The sequence below is a fragment of the Acanthopagrus latus genome, chromosome 22 (assembly GCF_904848185.1).
Source record: "Acanthopagrus latus isolate v.2019 chromosome 22, fAcaLat1.1, whole genome shotgun sequence".
NCBI classification, from domain to species: Eukaryota; Metazoa; Chordata; class Actinopteri; order Spariformes; family Sparidae; genus Acanthopagrus; species Acanthopagrus latus.
The window spans coordinates 18,571,009-18,587,976 of NC_051060.1; the positions used below are offsets into that span (position 1 = coordinate 18,571,009).

The 16,968-nt window shown below is 42.5% G+C and overlaps 1 protein-coding gene across 1 annotated transcript in view; it reads right to left on the minus strand.

The window, feature by feature from the left end:
• The window catches only part of nbas (NBAS subunit of NRZ tethering complex), a 162,367-nt gene that overhangs the window by 46,119 nt on the left and 99,280 nt on the right, over positions 1–16,968 (minus strand). Inside the window, exons 44-47 of the mRNA XM_037087071.1 lie at positions 15,601–15,851; positions 9,709–10,049; positions 7,688–7,912; positions 2,240–2,430 (exon numbers count right to left, since the gene is read on the minus strand). Coding sequence (XP_036942966.1) covers positions 2,240–2,430; positions 7,688–7,912; positions 9,709–10,049; positions 15,601–15,851 — 1,008 coding nt within the window. The remainder of the gene's footprint in view (positions 1–2,239; positions 2,431–7,687; positions 7,913–9,708; positions 10,050–15,600; positions 15,852–16,968) is intronic.

The window sequence follows — 16,968 nt, forward strand, 5'->3', positions numbered from 1 at the left end:
AAAACTGATGTGGTTTTTTTTTTGGTTTTTTTTTTAGCACTAGAGCATGTTAACCTATTCTAGTAGTAACCCAAAGTGAAATTGTGAACCTGAAAATGAGCTTGATGTGTCTCCTTTCAGTTGTACAACATCCAAGTGTTTTTTTTCCACTTGGCGCTAAAATCACGCAGCTCTGCAGATGTGTCAGGGTGAATCATCTCTCCCTTCTTTTTTGAATGCGGTGAGCAGGAAGACACCAATAAAATGCTGCGAGTCCAACTCCCACAGGCAGCAGCTGTAGATTCAATTCAACACTTCAGGCATTTGTTTTGACAGTGTTTTCCCCCCCACCAACACGCTGAGCCGAAAGTGGACCAAAATACAGTATATATTGGGATAACAACCAGCAGAGATCGGTGGTGTGCTGGGGTGGTCATCAATATTTTAGAATACACATCATAGAGCCACCTTTTGAGGTGGATACAGAGGCTGATCTGTACCAGACCTGTTTTCAAAAATACATATTTTCATAGACATATGTATGTAATCTCACCAGACAGGTATGAAAGGGACGTGCGTAGATGATAACGCTGCTTGACAAGGCGTGACAGCAAATGTAAAAGAGATTAAAATAAAGAAAAAGGGAAATACACGTTTGAACCTGACAGCTTCATTTTCCTTCTTCCCTGGTTAGGTTTGTCACAGTGGGCGATATTTTTGGGAAACGCACAGTGCGTGAGCCTACAGCGGTGTAATTTTGTCAATGCGTATTATTAACCATTTTCTCAACAATTCAAGGCTTAAAGGGGAGCCACCAGTGAGCAAGAACATTTATGATTTACAAGGCAGTGAAAACAACATTGATATCTACTAAAACAAACATTAACCTGAGAGACAGGTGTAGAATTCACTGGTGCTCAGACTCCTCCAGCAAAACATGTTGTGATTTCAGCTAAATGATGTTGAAAAAACTGATAACTCTGACTGGAATGTAGTCAGAGAATTTTAGTTTATCTTTTATTCCGCCTAGGACATCTAGAGATCTAGGGGTCTCTCAATCAAAACAGTGAAAATAAGACAAATAATTTGACTCAGGCAGATATGTTCATAGACAAGTTAATGTTACAAAGGTTTATTTACCAAGCCACCATGAAGTGCTCTGGGGTTTGAGGACTATTTGATATAGTGGCCAAAGTGTGTAAGTACAACATTATGTGATGCACTCTAGCCCAAAAATACAATTTTCCATGAGCAACGGTGGATACATTTGTTTTTATAGCATCACAACCACCACAAGAAGACTAACTTCACTCATCAGGATTTTATCCTTTTGGTCCGCTGACATCTGTAAAGTCTAGAGGAGCTGCACAATTACATCTTTTTAACTCCATTCAAGTTACAGCAGGACTTAACTGAAAGTTTGCCACCCGACCAACAAAATACTCAAGTGTGCAAAAGCTATGCAGAAGATTCACGTAATTTTACACCCAGAAAGTCCACCTTTAGCTTTTGCTGGGAATGAATGTGGCCCCGCCCACAACGCTGTATGCAGAATCACTTTAATACATCCTTAGTTTAGTTATATTTGCAGACTTCCTACCAGTCTCTGGACTATCATATGGTGTTTTCAGTGCTTCCCTAGAAGTTATAGCAACAGGGGACTAAATTAAACACACCATGACCTTGTATAAAATTACAGATTTCTCTTTGTTTTGCAGTTTAGAAAGTATATTTTGTACTTTTGAAGTTAGTGTCTCTTGCAGTGTAGCAACTTAAGATGTCTAATTTTGTGTGAAATCTGCAGTGAAGTCTGGATAAAAGACTTAATGTGGTAATGTGAGGATAGCCAGCGGAGACTCCAGGAATTATGCTTAATATCGCTTAAAAACATTTCAATTGTGGAGGGTTGTTAGGGTTATTACTGAACTCTACAGGGAGCCTGGCCAGTAGTTTCACTACTGACTCCAGTTTTTAGGCTAGGCAAAACGCCTTTTAGCTGCAGCTCCACAGTTAGTGCACAGGCATGAGAGTGTTATAGATTTTCTCATGTATCTCCCAGCAAGACAGCGAAAAGTGTATATTTCCAAAATGCTGAAAAACTTCTTCTTCTGCTACATGCCCAGAATTCTCTGTTTCATTGTGCATGCTGTCAATGGGAAGATTTTGTGTACATGCGTACTGACAGGACTTGATGTTACCACCTCAGAGTTTTTGTTTATCTGTCTATAACAAAGAAACGGAGCAAACAGAGATATAATACCTTAGTGCGGCCACGACTCTCTCCACTGCGTCACGAAGCACTGATTTGACAGACAGGTCAAGAGGTCCAACAGCCACACGGAGAAGCTCGCCAATGCGCTCCAGGGGCTGCCCATCGGTCGCCATGGTGATGGCTAGCTCATGCACTTTCGACCTCTCCGATCGGGACAGATCATAAAGTTGACTGTAATCCTGTGAAACAGAAACAAAACAAGAGTGGTGGGAGTGCAAACATTTTTCAGTTGACAGGGACAAATTCACAATAAAGAAGTTCACAGCCTTTGTCAAAAATTCTAAAATATTAATCATAACAAATAGAGAAAATCGAGTCTAATGTGAGATGGCAGACAAAAAAGACACCAGAGAAAAAGACTGCGGAAAATAGCGATGTAATGCGGTTTTCATATTGAGTGAAAGCGGTGTAGTTCTGGTGCAGTTCTGCAAAGTTTTTTCTTTTTTTGAGTAAAGTTTGTTGTTCTCGGCAGGTATTAACCCAAAGGGCAGCGCTGGCCTGAACCTGTCCAACCTCTGCACCACCCTGCTCTGCTTTGCTTGTTTTTCTCTCTTCCAATAAGAAACGGCTGAAAAGCTCAACCTGGGAAGTCAAACATGGCATTTGGTTGTGTGCATGTGTGCCTCAGTCTGTGTGTGTATGTGTGTGTTCAATCAGCTGTAGTGAATATATATATATTTATTTCCAAGCCTCTATCTCAATAGCAGCTGCAAAGAGCTTTGACCTGGGGGTGGCTAGCCCGTCTCATTGTGGCAATCCAAGAATGCAATAGTCCTATACCTGACAATTGAAGCTTGAAACTTCTAATATTCTCAGTTTTGACAGTATGGTGAGGATGTCTATGTATTGTGTTGAAGAGATATCTACTAAGTTATCAAGTTTACCAGCAAGACCCTAGCCAGTCTATACGGCGAGCTGTGATAGTCCGACACCTCTCAACTCTAGCTGTACAACTAACTGAGCTTACTAGACAATCACAGCTACAGTTAGCAGCAGTTAGCAGCTACCCTTGGTGATATGTTGCCCCCTGTTTAATTAGCGTATTTATTTGATAGGCGGGCATTTCTTAAACATCGCTTTAAAACCAGCAATCTTTCAAAAGCTTGAGATACAGGACTTTAGAGTATGAATGGATAAAAAGTTGTGTTTTAAAAATATATGTGTTCGACATTTTCTCACCAGGTTCCATTATCTTTTTAAAATGTGGAAAATGTTTTGATCTCTGCAACCGACATTTTCAGTGGGAGGTGCTGGTGGAGAGCTTTCTTTAATTCCCTGTTCAGTCTGAGTGTAACATTGACATTCTTGGTATTGAGTCAAGCTCAATCTGCTTTTGGCACTGGACTCAGACAAACATGCCCCCTTGTCACTTCTGCATTTTGTGATGAATATCAATATTCTATTGATATTCATAATATGGTATTTGTGATATTCATGACATGTGACATTCATTAGCACAACTTCAAGGCCTAGCTGAGGACTGAGAGGAGTGTCTTACTGGGTAACATTTGGGTGGCTTTTTGTAGATAACGCTTGCTGTGATCTCGGCAGCTGAGGGTGATAAAGATAAAGTCTGGTCCGGGGGGGAAGTACCTTCCGCTAAGTGAGAAGCTCAAATGTCTTTCGTTGTTATTCATGAGTGATCAGGAGTTTAAGTGCCAGTTAGGGACAGTGGGTGTTCATAAAACTAAGCTCTCTATGCTATGTTCTGATCCTAACTCATGATCATAAATCTAGGATACTGACTTGAGAAAGACTAAGAAGACAAGTGACAGATACGGGGCTTTTTTCACAGGGTGATGGGTTTTACTGAGAGTAGCATGATGAGGTGGTTGGGGAATCATGTTGGGATGTCTCCTGGATGCTTATTTTTATTGGTGTTCTGGGTATAAACTGCTAGGAGGAAACCCAGTGACTACAAACCTTACCCAAAAAAAGGACACGGATGGCCTGCTAGACTGACGCTTTGAAATGTGCCTGTTGGCATAGAGGTTAAAAGGACTATCTGATAAACCGGTGTCAGTGTGGTTCCAAGAAAATCATAATTTATGTTGTTCCAGGTACATCATTGCTGTTGTGATGTCATAGTTTTGTGACTCATGCTCTTGTTGTTCCTGGAACACCATAATTAATGTTGCACCAAGGTCATCATTCCTAAGTGCGCAATACGAGCAAGCTGTTGCGGCTCCATGGGTTGAGTGCAGCACTCCCTTCCAGGAGACGAGGGCTCAACATATAGAAATACTGTTCAGTGGTTATCATCTCCACCAAGGAGGTAACCTTTTTGTTGGTTTTCCCCAAAACTTGGATGGAGGACATGTCGCGGCTCAGAATAGACTCCACATTTTTTAAAATTTTCTCAAGTAATAATGCATGGATCTTCTCTGGCGTATTAAGGTGCCTGGTGTATACAGTATGAGTGATATTTTCATGCCAATACAAACAAAAATTGGGATCCAGCAGATTTTAATATGTTTTATTTGATACTGGATGAGTGTTGGGCCTTTGCAGTTTTTTTCCACTCGGACAAGTTAATATTTTCTGTTTCTTTCCAGTTTTCTGTTGCTGTATGGTTAAGATTAGGCATCAGAAATACTTAGGTAGGTTTAGGTTTAGGTTTAGGTTTAGGAAAAAAGATTGTTGATTTGAATCCACCCTTCCACAAGGTTAAACGTATGTTACAAAGGCTAACTTTGGTCGGTTACAATGACGGTCCTGAAGAAACATTGTTTATGATGTTCCGGCAACAAACACCAACACGGCAACATCGGAGCAGTGTTTGAAAAGCCAACCATGAGCCTCAGTGTCATCCAGCCAGGGATCTTTGCTGCATGTTATTTCCCATCGCCTCTCACCCCTCATTTCCTGTCATCTTTCTCCTGACACTATCAAATAAAAGGCCCGATGCCTCGAAGAGATATTGTGTTTTTTTTTAGAACCAAGGTTGTGCTTTTGCATGCTATAACACTACGAAGCCCAACAGTCATAGGCACGGTTTTTGTACTTTTTAAGTATTTCAAAGAATTTGATCTAAATGTATATGCTATCATAAGAAAAAGCGAGCTTTTAATAAAGAAACTGTGCCAACTTAAGGTACTAATGAGCCCACAGCACAGTCATCTTTTCACTTTTCTCTGAATACAGAGAAGGGCTTTTAAAAACACTAAACCATTATATCATCTACGATATCCACAGTGTGCACATTGCTGCCCTCATGGCAGGTCAAGGCGCCTGTGGTGGATTCTGCTACGTTCCACTATTATTTCCAGCAGCTGGTCACGTACACTTGATAAATGACCGCAGTATAGCCAAACAGAGCCTACAGGGCTCTTTCTATCTATCTTTCTCTACCTATCTGACCTTTCCTGGTTCTTATATCCTTTTTATCTATCTCCAAGGATACAATCGCTTCCTGCACCGGTAGAAGGGAAGTTACATTGTAGAGGTTGGACAGTGTGTGTGTGTGTGTGTGTGTGCGCGCACACCTGTAACTTAAGCCTAAAGGCAAGTAATGCTTATCTCTTCAGGCTATTATAGGTGTTTTTAAACACACATTAAAAAGAAGGGGGCTAAATGTTATAAACTTGCCAAGTGTGGGGGGGTCACAAATCAGTTTTCACAGGTTTCTCGTGGTCGCATAGCAACACCCTCTCCAGCCCAACATTCATTTTGTGTATGCATACGCTGGCACACACAGCCACAGGGAGGTGACAGTGGGGTAAGTCAGTGTGACTTTGCTTAATGAGATACAGCACGGTGTACGTACTGTATATACGGCCATGTGGCAGCGGGGCTCATTTGAAACAGCAGACCGTAGATTTACATTAATATACCCTTGACTAGTCCCAGTGAGGCTGGGAAGAGCTTAGTCAAGCAGAACCACCCCGGAAATATACAACACTAACACACACACGTACACAGACATACAGACGCTATCTGAATGTCCAACTCAAGGTGACCCTATGAACAGGCAAGGGAACAGGATGTGAGGGATCAAGTGTGTGTGCCTTAAACACTGAGTGAGTCACTTAATCTTAAGAGTTCAGGAGAATCACCATTGAGTCACCTTGTTCATTAAAGAGAAGAAAGACAGGTAAATGAACAATGTGTGCCATGTAGATGAGTGTTACAGTATGTCAGAGCCGTTATCATAGAGAAGGTGATAAGCTTCAAGCACAGTGAGACGTCTGCCCTTTCAGGAATTAAAAAAAGTGAATAGAATTTCTTATATGTCTGTGGATTAATTAAGTATTTCATCATGTTCATGAATCTGATGAAGCTAGGTCTGTTTATGTGGAGCAAGCACATATTTTACTTTTCTTGCTAAGACTAAGAATATTTTTAAAAACTGTATGCATTCAGCTTAAATGGCTGTCCTCCACATATCCACCAGATTTTGCAATAATTTAGAAAGATTTCCTATTTCAGCTCTGAGCTGAGTTATAGTTTATACTGAAGCAAGACGATGCATCACTGCAGCAAATAATCTGAGTGTCTGGTTGGTAATTTGTTGTACGGATGAACTGTCTGTTTTCTAAAGGTGTTGGGATTGCTAATGGTGTGTGCTAGAGCTCAGACACATATGGAAAAAAAGGTGTATGGGTTCAGGTATGGTTCGGTCACATCAGTTGTATTGGTGCTTTCAAGTTCTTTCAGTGGAATTATACATTTAAGGCTGGATTGGCTCTGCTTAAAGCTAAAATAATTGGTTAGGTTTAAATAACGCAAATACTTGTTTGGGTTTAGGCAATAAGAATGCTAAGTTGGAACAACTGAAATGGTGCTTTCAAGTTCTTTAAGTGAAACTACAGTGTAAAATTCGCTGAATTGACACTGTGACACAACTGTTTTAAAGCATGTCTATGACCATGGCAGGGTAACACAAACTCAGTGCTTCATCTTACATTAACTGCGTCCAGCTCCAGTCGGGTTCTGACATCAAAAAAACAGAACACCTGTCAAGTTGAGGCTGGGCTCATTTACAACTGTCTCTGACTCGAAAAATGCCGCCCAAACCGCACTCTGTTGTGTGCCCGAGTGGGAATTTAATGTCGCTTTCCTGTTATTTTCAGGGCTGTCATTTCATCTCTTAGATTTTCATATGTTTTTTTGCTTAATTTACAAAGCGTAGCGTTTGGATTTAATACTACTGATCCCTCTCCTCTGTAACCTGCACATAATTGATGGCCTCTGCCAACGGACAACAGATAAATATAAGCTTTTCGCTATATCTGGTACAGTATATAAATCTTGTATTGTCCCTCGTATATAAACAATAAGCAATCTGGGTGGCTATTTAAAAGCATTTAACAGCAGGGGCATCTCTATTGAGCTGTGTGTGTTCTGTTAACCAATCATTTACCACATGTTTACACAAAGAGGATTTCTCCCTTTTAAAAAATAAGGAGGCTTAAGTGTGTGGCAGATGGGGTCTACCTGCTGGCTGTCTTTGAGTGACAGAATGAAGGCATGACTCAGGGTGTCCAGGTGGGCCTGTGATTGCTGCAGGTGTGCCAGAGCCTCATCAAAAGTCATCCCTGCTGGGTCCGTCCCTTCCTGCTCCCCGCTACTGTCGCCTGCTCTCTTCCTGCTCTTCTCGCCCAGCTGGCGCAGGGCTTTGGTGGCTCGCTTTATCACCTCCGACCTCGCCTGGATGCTCAGCTGGAGATGGGATTGGACGCATGGACGGATGGAGGGAACGGAACGAGGAAAGGGAGGAACCGGATAAGGGGAAGCAAGTCAAATGGAGCGGAGAGAGGGAGAGAAAGGTGCACAAGTTATGTACATTAATTTCAGACTTTAACACGTTGAACAGAGGCAGGTATAACCCAATCTATCTGTGCAAAAAAATACCATCAGGAACTTGAGTAGCATGTGTATGAGGAGTGTGTGTGTGTGAGTGTGAGGGAGATCATAGCTGGAAGCCTGGTGTAATTGATTCTATTCAGTGAGAGCAGGTTAACCATTCATGGGGAGAAGAGAGGGGCCTTTGGCGGTGGGAGGTTTTACTTGCTTGCATGGAAAGGCACCGACACACACACACACACACACACACACACACACACACACACACACACACGCACACACACACATTCAGACCAAGAAGACACCTATAAATCATCCAACTTCACAGTCTCCGCTAACTCAGCCACACTCTCGGTCACTTGCCCCTCAGACTTCTGCATTTGTTAGATATCTGGAGTCAGACTGACAGCACTTTTCTTTCAAAGGACAGGTTGATCACTCAAATGGAGAATCATACCAGGTAAAATTGTTCTTTGTGTGTATGTATTTGAGCGTGAGGGTGTACACAGTCGGCTATTCTGTTAGCTCTAGCCGGCATCAAAGGGCAAGCTGAGTTTGGCTGAGGGGTTGAGTGAATGAGGATGATTCCACTAAAGACGTTATCGAAGATCAATATTTCAAAGAAGGCGAAAATGCCAACGGTCTGTTTCCCTTCAAAATATATGTCCAAACGGAAGCAAGCTAACTCCTAGTAGTCCCTCTCAGCCCTCTACCTGGTGAGAAATGGATTACTCCATCGTGTGTGTGTGTGTGTGTGAGTGTGTGTGTGAAAGGTCAGATGGATTCCTAGCAGTGAGATGGGTTAAGATTTTCTCTTTGAGGGTTCAATAAGGATTAAAAAAAAATGGGAAAGGGAGGAAGCAGACAGTGGGTTTCTGAGAGGTAATCTGCATGTTAAAAAGCACAGTGGGAAAATAGTGCCTGCTGGGAATTGGAGTTTAATTGGCGCTGCAGTTGAGAGGGATCAATTAGCACCGGTGGAGTCACAGTGAACGAGAGGGTGCAAGCGACAAAAAGAAGAAGAAAGGTCTGGACGGGGGGGCAGGGGTGTGAGAGTATAAAAAGAGAAAAAAGAAAAAACAGTGGGCTAGTATTGATAAGGTGCGCTGAGGCACTTTAAGTCCTCAGCAGGACAATTTTTCAGAGAGCTGTAATTACGTGGCTGACATTTCTTGTGCAATTCTATAATTTCTTTTATAAATCATGACTGGTATGTGCTAGGAGGCGACAGAGTGCGGATGTGAACATAATAATATATTTAAAATTAGGGAAGGGCTTTTGACGTTCCAAAAAATTGAGCCGGGGGTTATGAGAGACGACCGGTCAGACGATGAAGAGCACGGAGTGAGCAATGTGGCAGTTTGATGTAGTGATTGGAAATCCTTGGTACAAGACAATATGAATCCCATCTGGGTGGCTGCCTGGAACCGACTACAGTACCTTCTGTGCTGCAATTACAAATTGTCTGTCGGCCAAACTCCCACCAGTTTCTGCCTAAGATGGCAATAGAAAATAAAGCCTCCTTCATACTCTACTATGTCATACTACTTTTTCCACTCTTTTTTCGTCTGATTAACATTAATTCCTATAAAAAAGCTGGCTGGGTTCAGTAAAAAAGAAATGTAATACCACAAGACGAAATTTAGGCTTACTTGTTTGGCTGCATCAGGCGAGAAGGTGATGCTGTCCAGGAAGCGGACAGAATCAGCAGGCACCAGCCTGTCCAGGTACTTGGCGCAGGTGTCGTACGCATGGAGGTAGTCCTGGTCGCCCTGTGGGGGTCTCTTTAGCAACTGGGGGTCACCTTTCCAAAAGAGCTTCTGCAGCCACACAGCGTGGACTGCACTGGCTGAAACCGTTGCCCCTCCTTCACCAGGCACGGGAAGCCGATTAGCAAGTTTAGAGATGGACAGCACGTTCTGACTGGTCAGAACTGGTTGGAGAGTGGCCAGAGGATCCGACGATTCATCAGTCAGCTTATGGTAGTTCAGACCTGCAGGGGGAATATTGATGCCACAGAGAAGTTGACCTTTTGGATGCAAAATGTCATTTGTGTAAAGTTTTGTCATCATTATCACATCATTCAGTAAAGGCCAGAAATGACCTTGAACTTTGACCTTTGACCACCCACATCGAATCAGCTCATCCTTGTTTCTAAGAGGATGTTAAAGAGTGGAACACCATAAGCTCACATTGACTTTGACCTTCGAACTTGGACAACCAAAATCTAATCAATTCATCCTTGAGCTAAAGTCAACATTTGTGCCCATTGTAAAAGAATCCTCTGAATGCGCTCTTGAGATATCCTGTTCACAAGATACGATGGACAGACAACCCAAAAACATGATGCCTCTAGCCAAAGTTGTTGCTGACATGAAGGCATAAAAAAAATACAATTTTTCCTCTTAGCTGTTGTACTATTTATCCATCAAGATTGTTTTCATGTCAGTTGTCAAGTTTGGCGGCTGTAGAGACGTCTGCTTTTTCTCGAATATAATGGAACAAGATGACTCTCAGCTTGTTGTGCTCAAAGCTAAAACAAAAATTAAAAAATTCAAAACTCAACAGCAATGTCTCTTTTCCAGACCATGACCTGGTTAATCAAGATGATCCACAGACCTTGTTGTAAGCAGTTTCTTCGGGGAACTATTTTCTTTCAGCCAAACTACATCTGCCAAGAGTCTCACCACGCAGAAGGAAGCGTGCGCCTCCTCATGGACAAGAGGCTTGTGCTCCTGACAATATCAATGGCATTCTGCTCGATTTAGCTAGCTGAGTCCATGCATGCTTCCATCTTCGGATTATCTTGTGTAACCGGGACATCACTTCTTTCAAATGTAGTTTTTTGGTGCTTTGAGCATCGACAGCCAAGTGGTTCTATCTCTATGTTGGAGAGAGGGAAGACATCTCTACAGCCAATGTCTCTCAAACTCGGCGAATCACATAAAAAAATAATCAAGATGGAATAAAAACAAAACAGGTAATGGGAAGAATATGTAATAGGACTCTAGATGTATGATGACATTGGTATTTTCTTACTGTAGCACTTTCTCCTGGTTATTGTGATAGTGCTGTTACATTGTTAGTAATAATCAAACTCACATGTTTCGCAAAAATACTACTAATACTGAAAAAACGGGGCGGCTGTAGCTCAGCGGGTAGAGCAGGTCGACTAGTGATCGAAAGGTCGCTAGTTCAAATCCCGGCTCAGGGCAAGGCTGAGCTGCATGTCGAAGTGTCTTTGAGCAAGATACTGAACCCCACATTGCTCATCAGTGAGGGCCCTGCGATGAGCTGGCGACTTGTCCAGGGAGTACCCTGCCCTCGCCCTGAGACAAGGCTGGGATTGGCTCCAGCAGCAACACCCCGTGACCCCATGGAAAGGGATAAGCGGTTACGGATAATGACATGACATACTGAAAAAAACCTTCAACCTTGCAGCACCAGCTTTTACTATATACAATGCTTTTGTTTTTTTTCCTGCTCATCTTTAAAATGCAGAGACAACAACAAAAAGGTATTTTCAGGCATTGTGCATACAGTACTATAGCACATAAACAGTGTATATGTTTACTTGCAAAGACATAATGTAATAGCTGCATTGTGTGAGGAAGCCTAGCCGTCAAACTCCTACAGCATATCCGACACTCCATCGTTCAGAGAGTGGCACTTTACAAAAGAGGAGCCAATTTGAAAGCACTTTATACTATGTATACTGTACATACCGCACTGCTGTAGTCACATATACTGTAGTATGTGTGCAGCAATCACGGGATAATGAAAGTGATATATGCTGAGGTTGTTCTGTATCCCATCATATAACAGAAATGCGAAAAGGGAAAACACATGGAGGAGATAAAGAGGTTGATGTGATCCACCAAGAGTGTGTGTCAAAGTGCTGCTGTCTGTCTGCGTCTGCGTGCAAAGGTGTACGGTCTGTCTGTGGGATCTGTCTGTGTGCATCATATCTACTCCCACTGCAGTACTGTCTGTGTGTGTGTGTGTGTGTATATATATATATATATATATATATATGCGCGTTTGTGTATGTGTGAGGCAGAGAGCAAGTGCCGCGCTCTCGATCTCCAGCACTATCAGACCGACACATTACTGTGGCAACACCACAGCCTGTCTGGGCTTTAAATATTTAACACTGGTATGCCTGTGGGGAGGGCTCTGTCAACGCTGCTCGGAATCCCTCACGCACACATACACACACACACACATACACATACACACACACACACTCACACACTCACTCACAGAGTGCAGAAACACACAATACTTTCAGACAGGCCCAGACGGACACTTTAACTGCAGATAAGAGTTACATGCACTTACACATGTACTCTTCCTGTCTGTCCCCTGCCCCACCCACTCCTCTGTCTGCCTCCATCTCCTCTAAACACCAAGCAGTATCTCATCCCCTTCCTCGGGAGAGCCCTCTCAGACAGTCACCTGGTGCTGTGTTGGAAAATTGTGATGAGTATTGGACACACACCACCTGTCTCTGCAGCGTTTGTAAGTGTGTCTGAGTGTGCCAGTGTGTGCAGATGAGTAATGCTGTGTCTTATTTGGAGTGTTAGTAGAAAGTTGGTGGCCCTGGAGACACCGCGACAGCCTGTGTGTCAATTTCGATGCAAGAGCGTGAATGTGTGGGTTAGGTTTGTGTAAATGTGTTTGTGATTGTGATCGTGTGTGTGTGCGTGTGCGTGTGAGAGAGAGACAGAGAGTGTTAGTTTGTGAGTGTTAATGTCTCAAAGTCCATATTTCTGCCAGGACATGAGTATTACTCCCTTTGGTGAAGAAAATGTATGCATTGACTCTGTATGTGTGAGTGCTAATCTGTGAAGTGTAGTTTAACATCTTTTGCGACTGACAGTGATATAAACCCCTCCCTCTGCAGCGACTGTCCAATTAGAGCTGAACATGTTGAAGTGTGTGTCGCTCCGCAACATTCACCTCCTATGGACCATTTTTCCACAGCAGACATTTTGAGTTCTCATTAATTAATAACATCAATGATGGCTGCATTTTTTTGAGGTGACCCAGTTTCCAGGCTCTGGGCATTGTACATGCTCACTCACTGACATAGCTTTTACTGGGACACCTCATGTATGTATTTAATATAAAGTAATGTATCCGTTACAGTTATGTTTGAATTTTTTTCGGTTTATGTGGAGGTGATATGGGCTGACACCACAACATACACCACTGAAATATACATATTCACTGCATAGTTACATTAGGAGACAATTAGCATACAGCTAAGTTAGCTCAACAAGCTCAGTTTATGTTTCTCTTTTCTGTAAGCTCTGCCGTAATGCTGTGTGTTATATTAAACCATGAAACTGTTTGTGTATTTGCAGAGAAGTACGTACAATAATTTACACTTTGAAAAGCAGCTGTAAAATGGTGAATCAATTTTTTTAACCCCCATATAATCGCGTCCTACTTTGGCTATGGATACATTAACTCATTACATTTGTTTATGGGGTTTTAGGTTGCCTTGTTCATGACTAGCAAATCCATTGAAGTAATTTCCCACTGTGCTATCATAGTTTAAGCAAATGTTAGCAGCTCTGACCCGCTGCTTAACTTGGTAGGGTACGGGGGAAATGCTTATGAGTGACACTTTCAAATATTTCACTCAATAAAGTCATTAACCTAGATCTTCATGAATGAATGATCCGCCACACCAAATCGCTCTTAGTAAGAGGATTAGCATCCTATTACAAGTTTCTGTAAAGTGATAGCAGGTGTCGGAAGCCGCGTCCATAACTCCGGCAAGGTATCATGGGAGCTAGGAATGAGGTGAATTGGATCTGGGGAAGTTTACACCCCAACAAATCCAGCCAACATTAACAGAGATGAATGCATTGAATGTGTTTTGTTGAGACCATGTTTTAAACCAATGCACAGAGCTACAGTTTGCTGAATTAGCAAGCTAGTTATGGCCAATGACATCTTCCAACAGTATGACATTTCAGCTGGCAAAAGTGAGAAACCAGCTTTTATCTACCTGTGTCTGAAATCAAGGAGCCTACAAATGACCACTCAGTTTGATTAGTTGTTCAGCAAGAAATCACCTGCTTATATAATGATGGTGTAGCAGCAGCAGTCTGAGCTTAAAGTGCATTTTTATTCATTTAAATGCATCTAAATCTTGATGTGAGGTGTGAGTGTGTGTTAAGACATGTGTCACCGGTATAAGCTGGGGTGTTATCAGGAGCAGAGGGAGGAAGTGAGGCGTGAAAACACAGCTGACACCTGGCTGACCTTTGCTGAACTTCATCGGGAAGTGACACCACCTCCACCCGCACACAACAAAGTTTGAGCACTCTAGCCGGACCGCTGAACCGGTGACATGCTACAACCTGGACATGACGTCCTTGGAGAGGGCGCTGCCACAGAAATGTAAGTGGAAACAGCACCTTTCTGCCTTGCCGTCGCTGTTGCGGGAGCTCGGTGTGTTATGTAGACTGACAACTAATTCAGAGGTGGATTGCTTCACTTGTCATTTACAGGGAATATGGGAGAAGCTGTTGTTTCAACCCTGTTACTTTTCTATCCTGGAAACTAACGTGAGCTGGAGGAGAATGGGAGATTTCGAATGAGATCAGATCACAGGACAAGACGAGGCAGAGGTAAAAGATAACGTGACGTATAGCCGTGTTATCGCCTACAAAGAAATATAAGGGGTTTTGCTATCTGGGGCCAGAAAGGTGTCTGCTGTTGTATGTTTTAAAGATTCTACATGACAATGAGTTGAGCTTATCTATCCACTCTAAGGAACGTCAACATCTGCACGCGAGTCATCAATCATGTCAGGAGGGAAAATGTTCAAGTCATCAACACTGGGCTTGATTTCCTGACATTAAATGCTTGGGGCTTATTTTCCAGGAACAATACAGGTGCATTCTCTGGAATCTCAGAAACAGCATTACTGTAAGTGACTGGCTGTTTGTTAACACTGTATCATTAGAGACAGTGTGACTCAGATAGGTTTTTCTAAGCAGTGCCATTGCTGGCCGCCAAATTGGCTCCATTCTTAATTAAATTACCTCCTACATAGATGGCTGCATGAGAAAATTGGTTGGCTGTGGTGGCATTGGTTCAAACTGTTAAGTCTGCAACCCAATACACAGATGTCTTTGACGTAACATCAAAACTGTTATTTCTTCACATTCTGTTGATAATTTTGGAACATGTCAAATGCAAATTCTTACCTACTGCGCCAATTGTTTAGTCTATAAAATGCAAAAGAAAATGTGAAAAAATGCTCATCACCATCTCCCAGAGCCCAAAGCACCATCTTTAGATTACTTATTTTGTTCAATCAACAGTCCAAAACCCAAAAAGACTCTTGATTTGGTGTCATAAATGACATAAAAAGGAGCAAATCCTCACAGTTAATAAGCTAGCATTGACTGATTATCCGATTATCATCTTAACACGTCATCTGATTTTAATTGTTGAAACAAAACTCATCACATCATAACATCATCTGCATTTCATTTGATAGGGAAAAACAACTGTCTCACCGCTGGCCACAGCTCGAAGCTTCTTCAGCAGTTTGACGTGGGATTCTGGCTTGATGATTGTGGTGACGAAAGGCTCACAGCCTGCAGCGTCCAGCAAGGTGTAGTAGTAGAGCAGGCGGGCCTGATCGGTTCCCTCCACAGTAGGCAGAACGTACTTGGTCATGTGGCGGTAAAATGCCTCAGGGTTGCACTTCAAAGTGTCAAACAGACCGAGGGACTCACTCCGGGATTCAATATCTTTGGTGGACAGACTGGATGAGGAGGGAGAGGGGGAGGGGGAGGGAAGAAATGAGAAGAGAATAAAACTCAACGTTTTTGACAATTCCACACGGAACGTCATAATCCATAAAGTTTTCATAGCAATATAAACACACAAAGATAATCCATATCCCAAGTTCAAAGCTTTTACATTTTGCTGTTGCGAATGCCTGCTGTGTGAGATATGTCTTCTCTATGGAAAATATCCGTTGGTACACAGGATGTGAAACACTTTACAGTTACTTTCTGGCATCAGAAACAACAGTTTGTTTGGGGTAAAAAAGAAAAAAAGAAACAAATTAAGATTTAAGTTGTTCACATAAGCAGCAGTAGCCACCATGTCTGAAGAAGATAAGAGGAAAACAGCAATTCAGACACAAAAAAAACACATTTCATCAAGAAAAAAATCAAAAGAAGAAGACAACCAGCACTGGAGACTATTTGGTTGCAAACAGCATTTGAAAACAGCAGTGCGAAGGCAGCACAGAGATCTGCAGGCTTATCACAAAAGATACAGCCTGTCGAAAAAATAAAAAAGATGGGGATTACATAGATTATTACCGAGAGTACATTTGAGAACTTGGTCAGCGCTGACATGAAAACAGCCAAAATGGGGATAGTGTTAAAAAGGGAGGACAGAGAAAAAAGCGAGAGAGGATGGGAGAGAAAAAAGCGTTCGGAAATGCTAAGCGAAGAAAAAAATGTTCAGAGGGTGAAAGCAATCTGTGCGGAAACCTATTCAGCGATTTGTTCGAGTTGCTTTGCGTCTCACAAAACACATTTTCACCACAGAACTCAAAGTCAGCAGCAGCAGGTGGTTTTGGGGAATGAGAGGACAAGTGAAAAGAACACAAGCAAAAACACCAGAGAGACGAGCGAAAAAAACCTCCAAGAACTGCAAACAAAGGTTAAACAAGGAAAGATACAAAGAATGAAAAAGGCGAAGGCGAAGGGGAAGCACGTCGCTGGTAGTCGCAGAGGGCCTCGGAGCAATCTGTGGCTGTCTGGGAGTGTGTCACTGTGAGAGCCAGTCTGTTTATCTCTTGAAACGGGACGACATCAAAGAGGACGATGTTTCCTCTAGGCGCTCCATCAGAGCTAGCTGGGAGG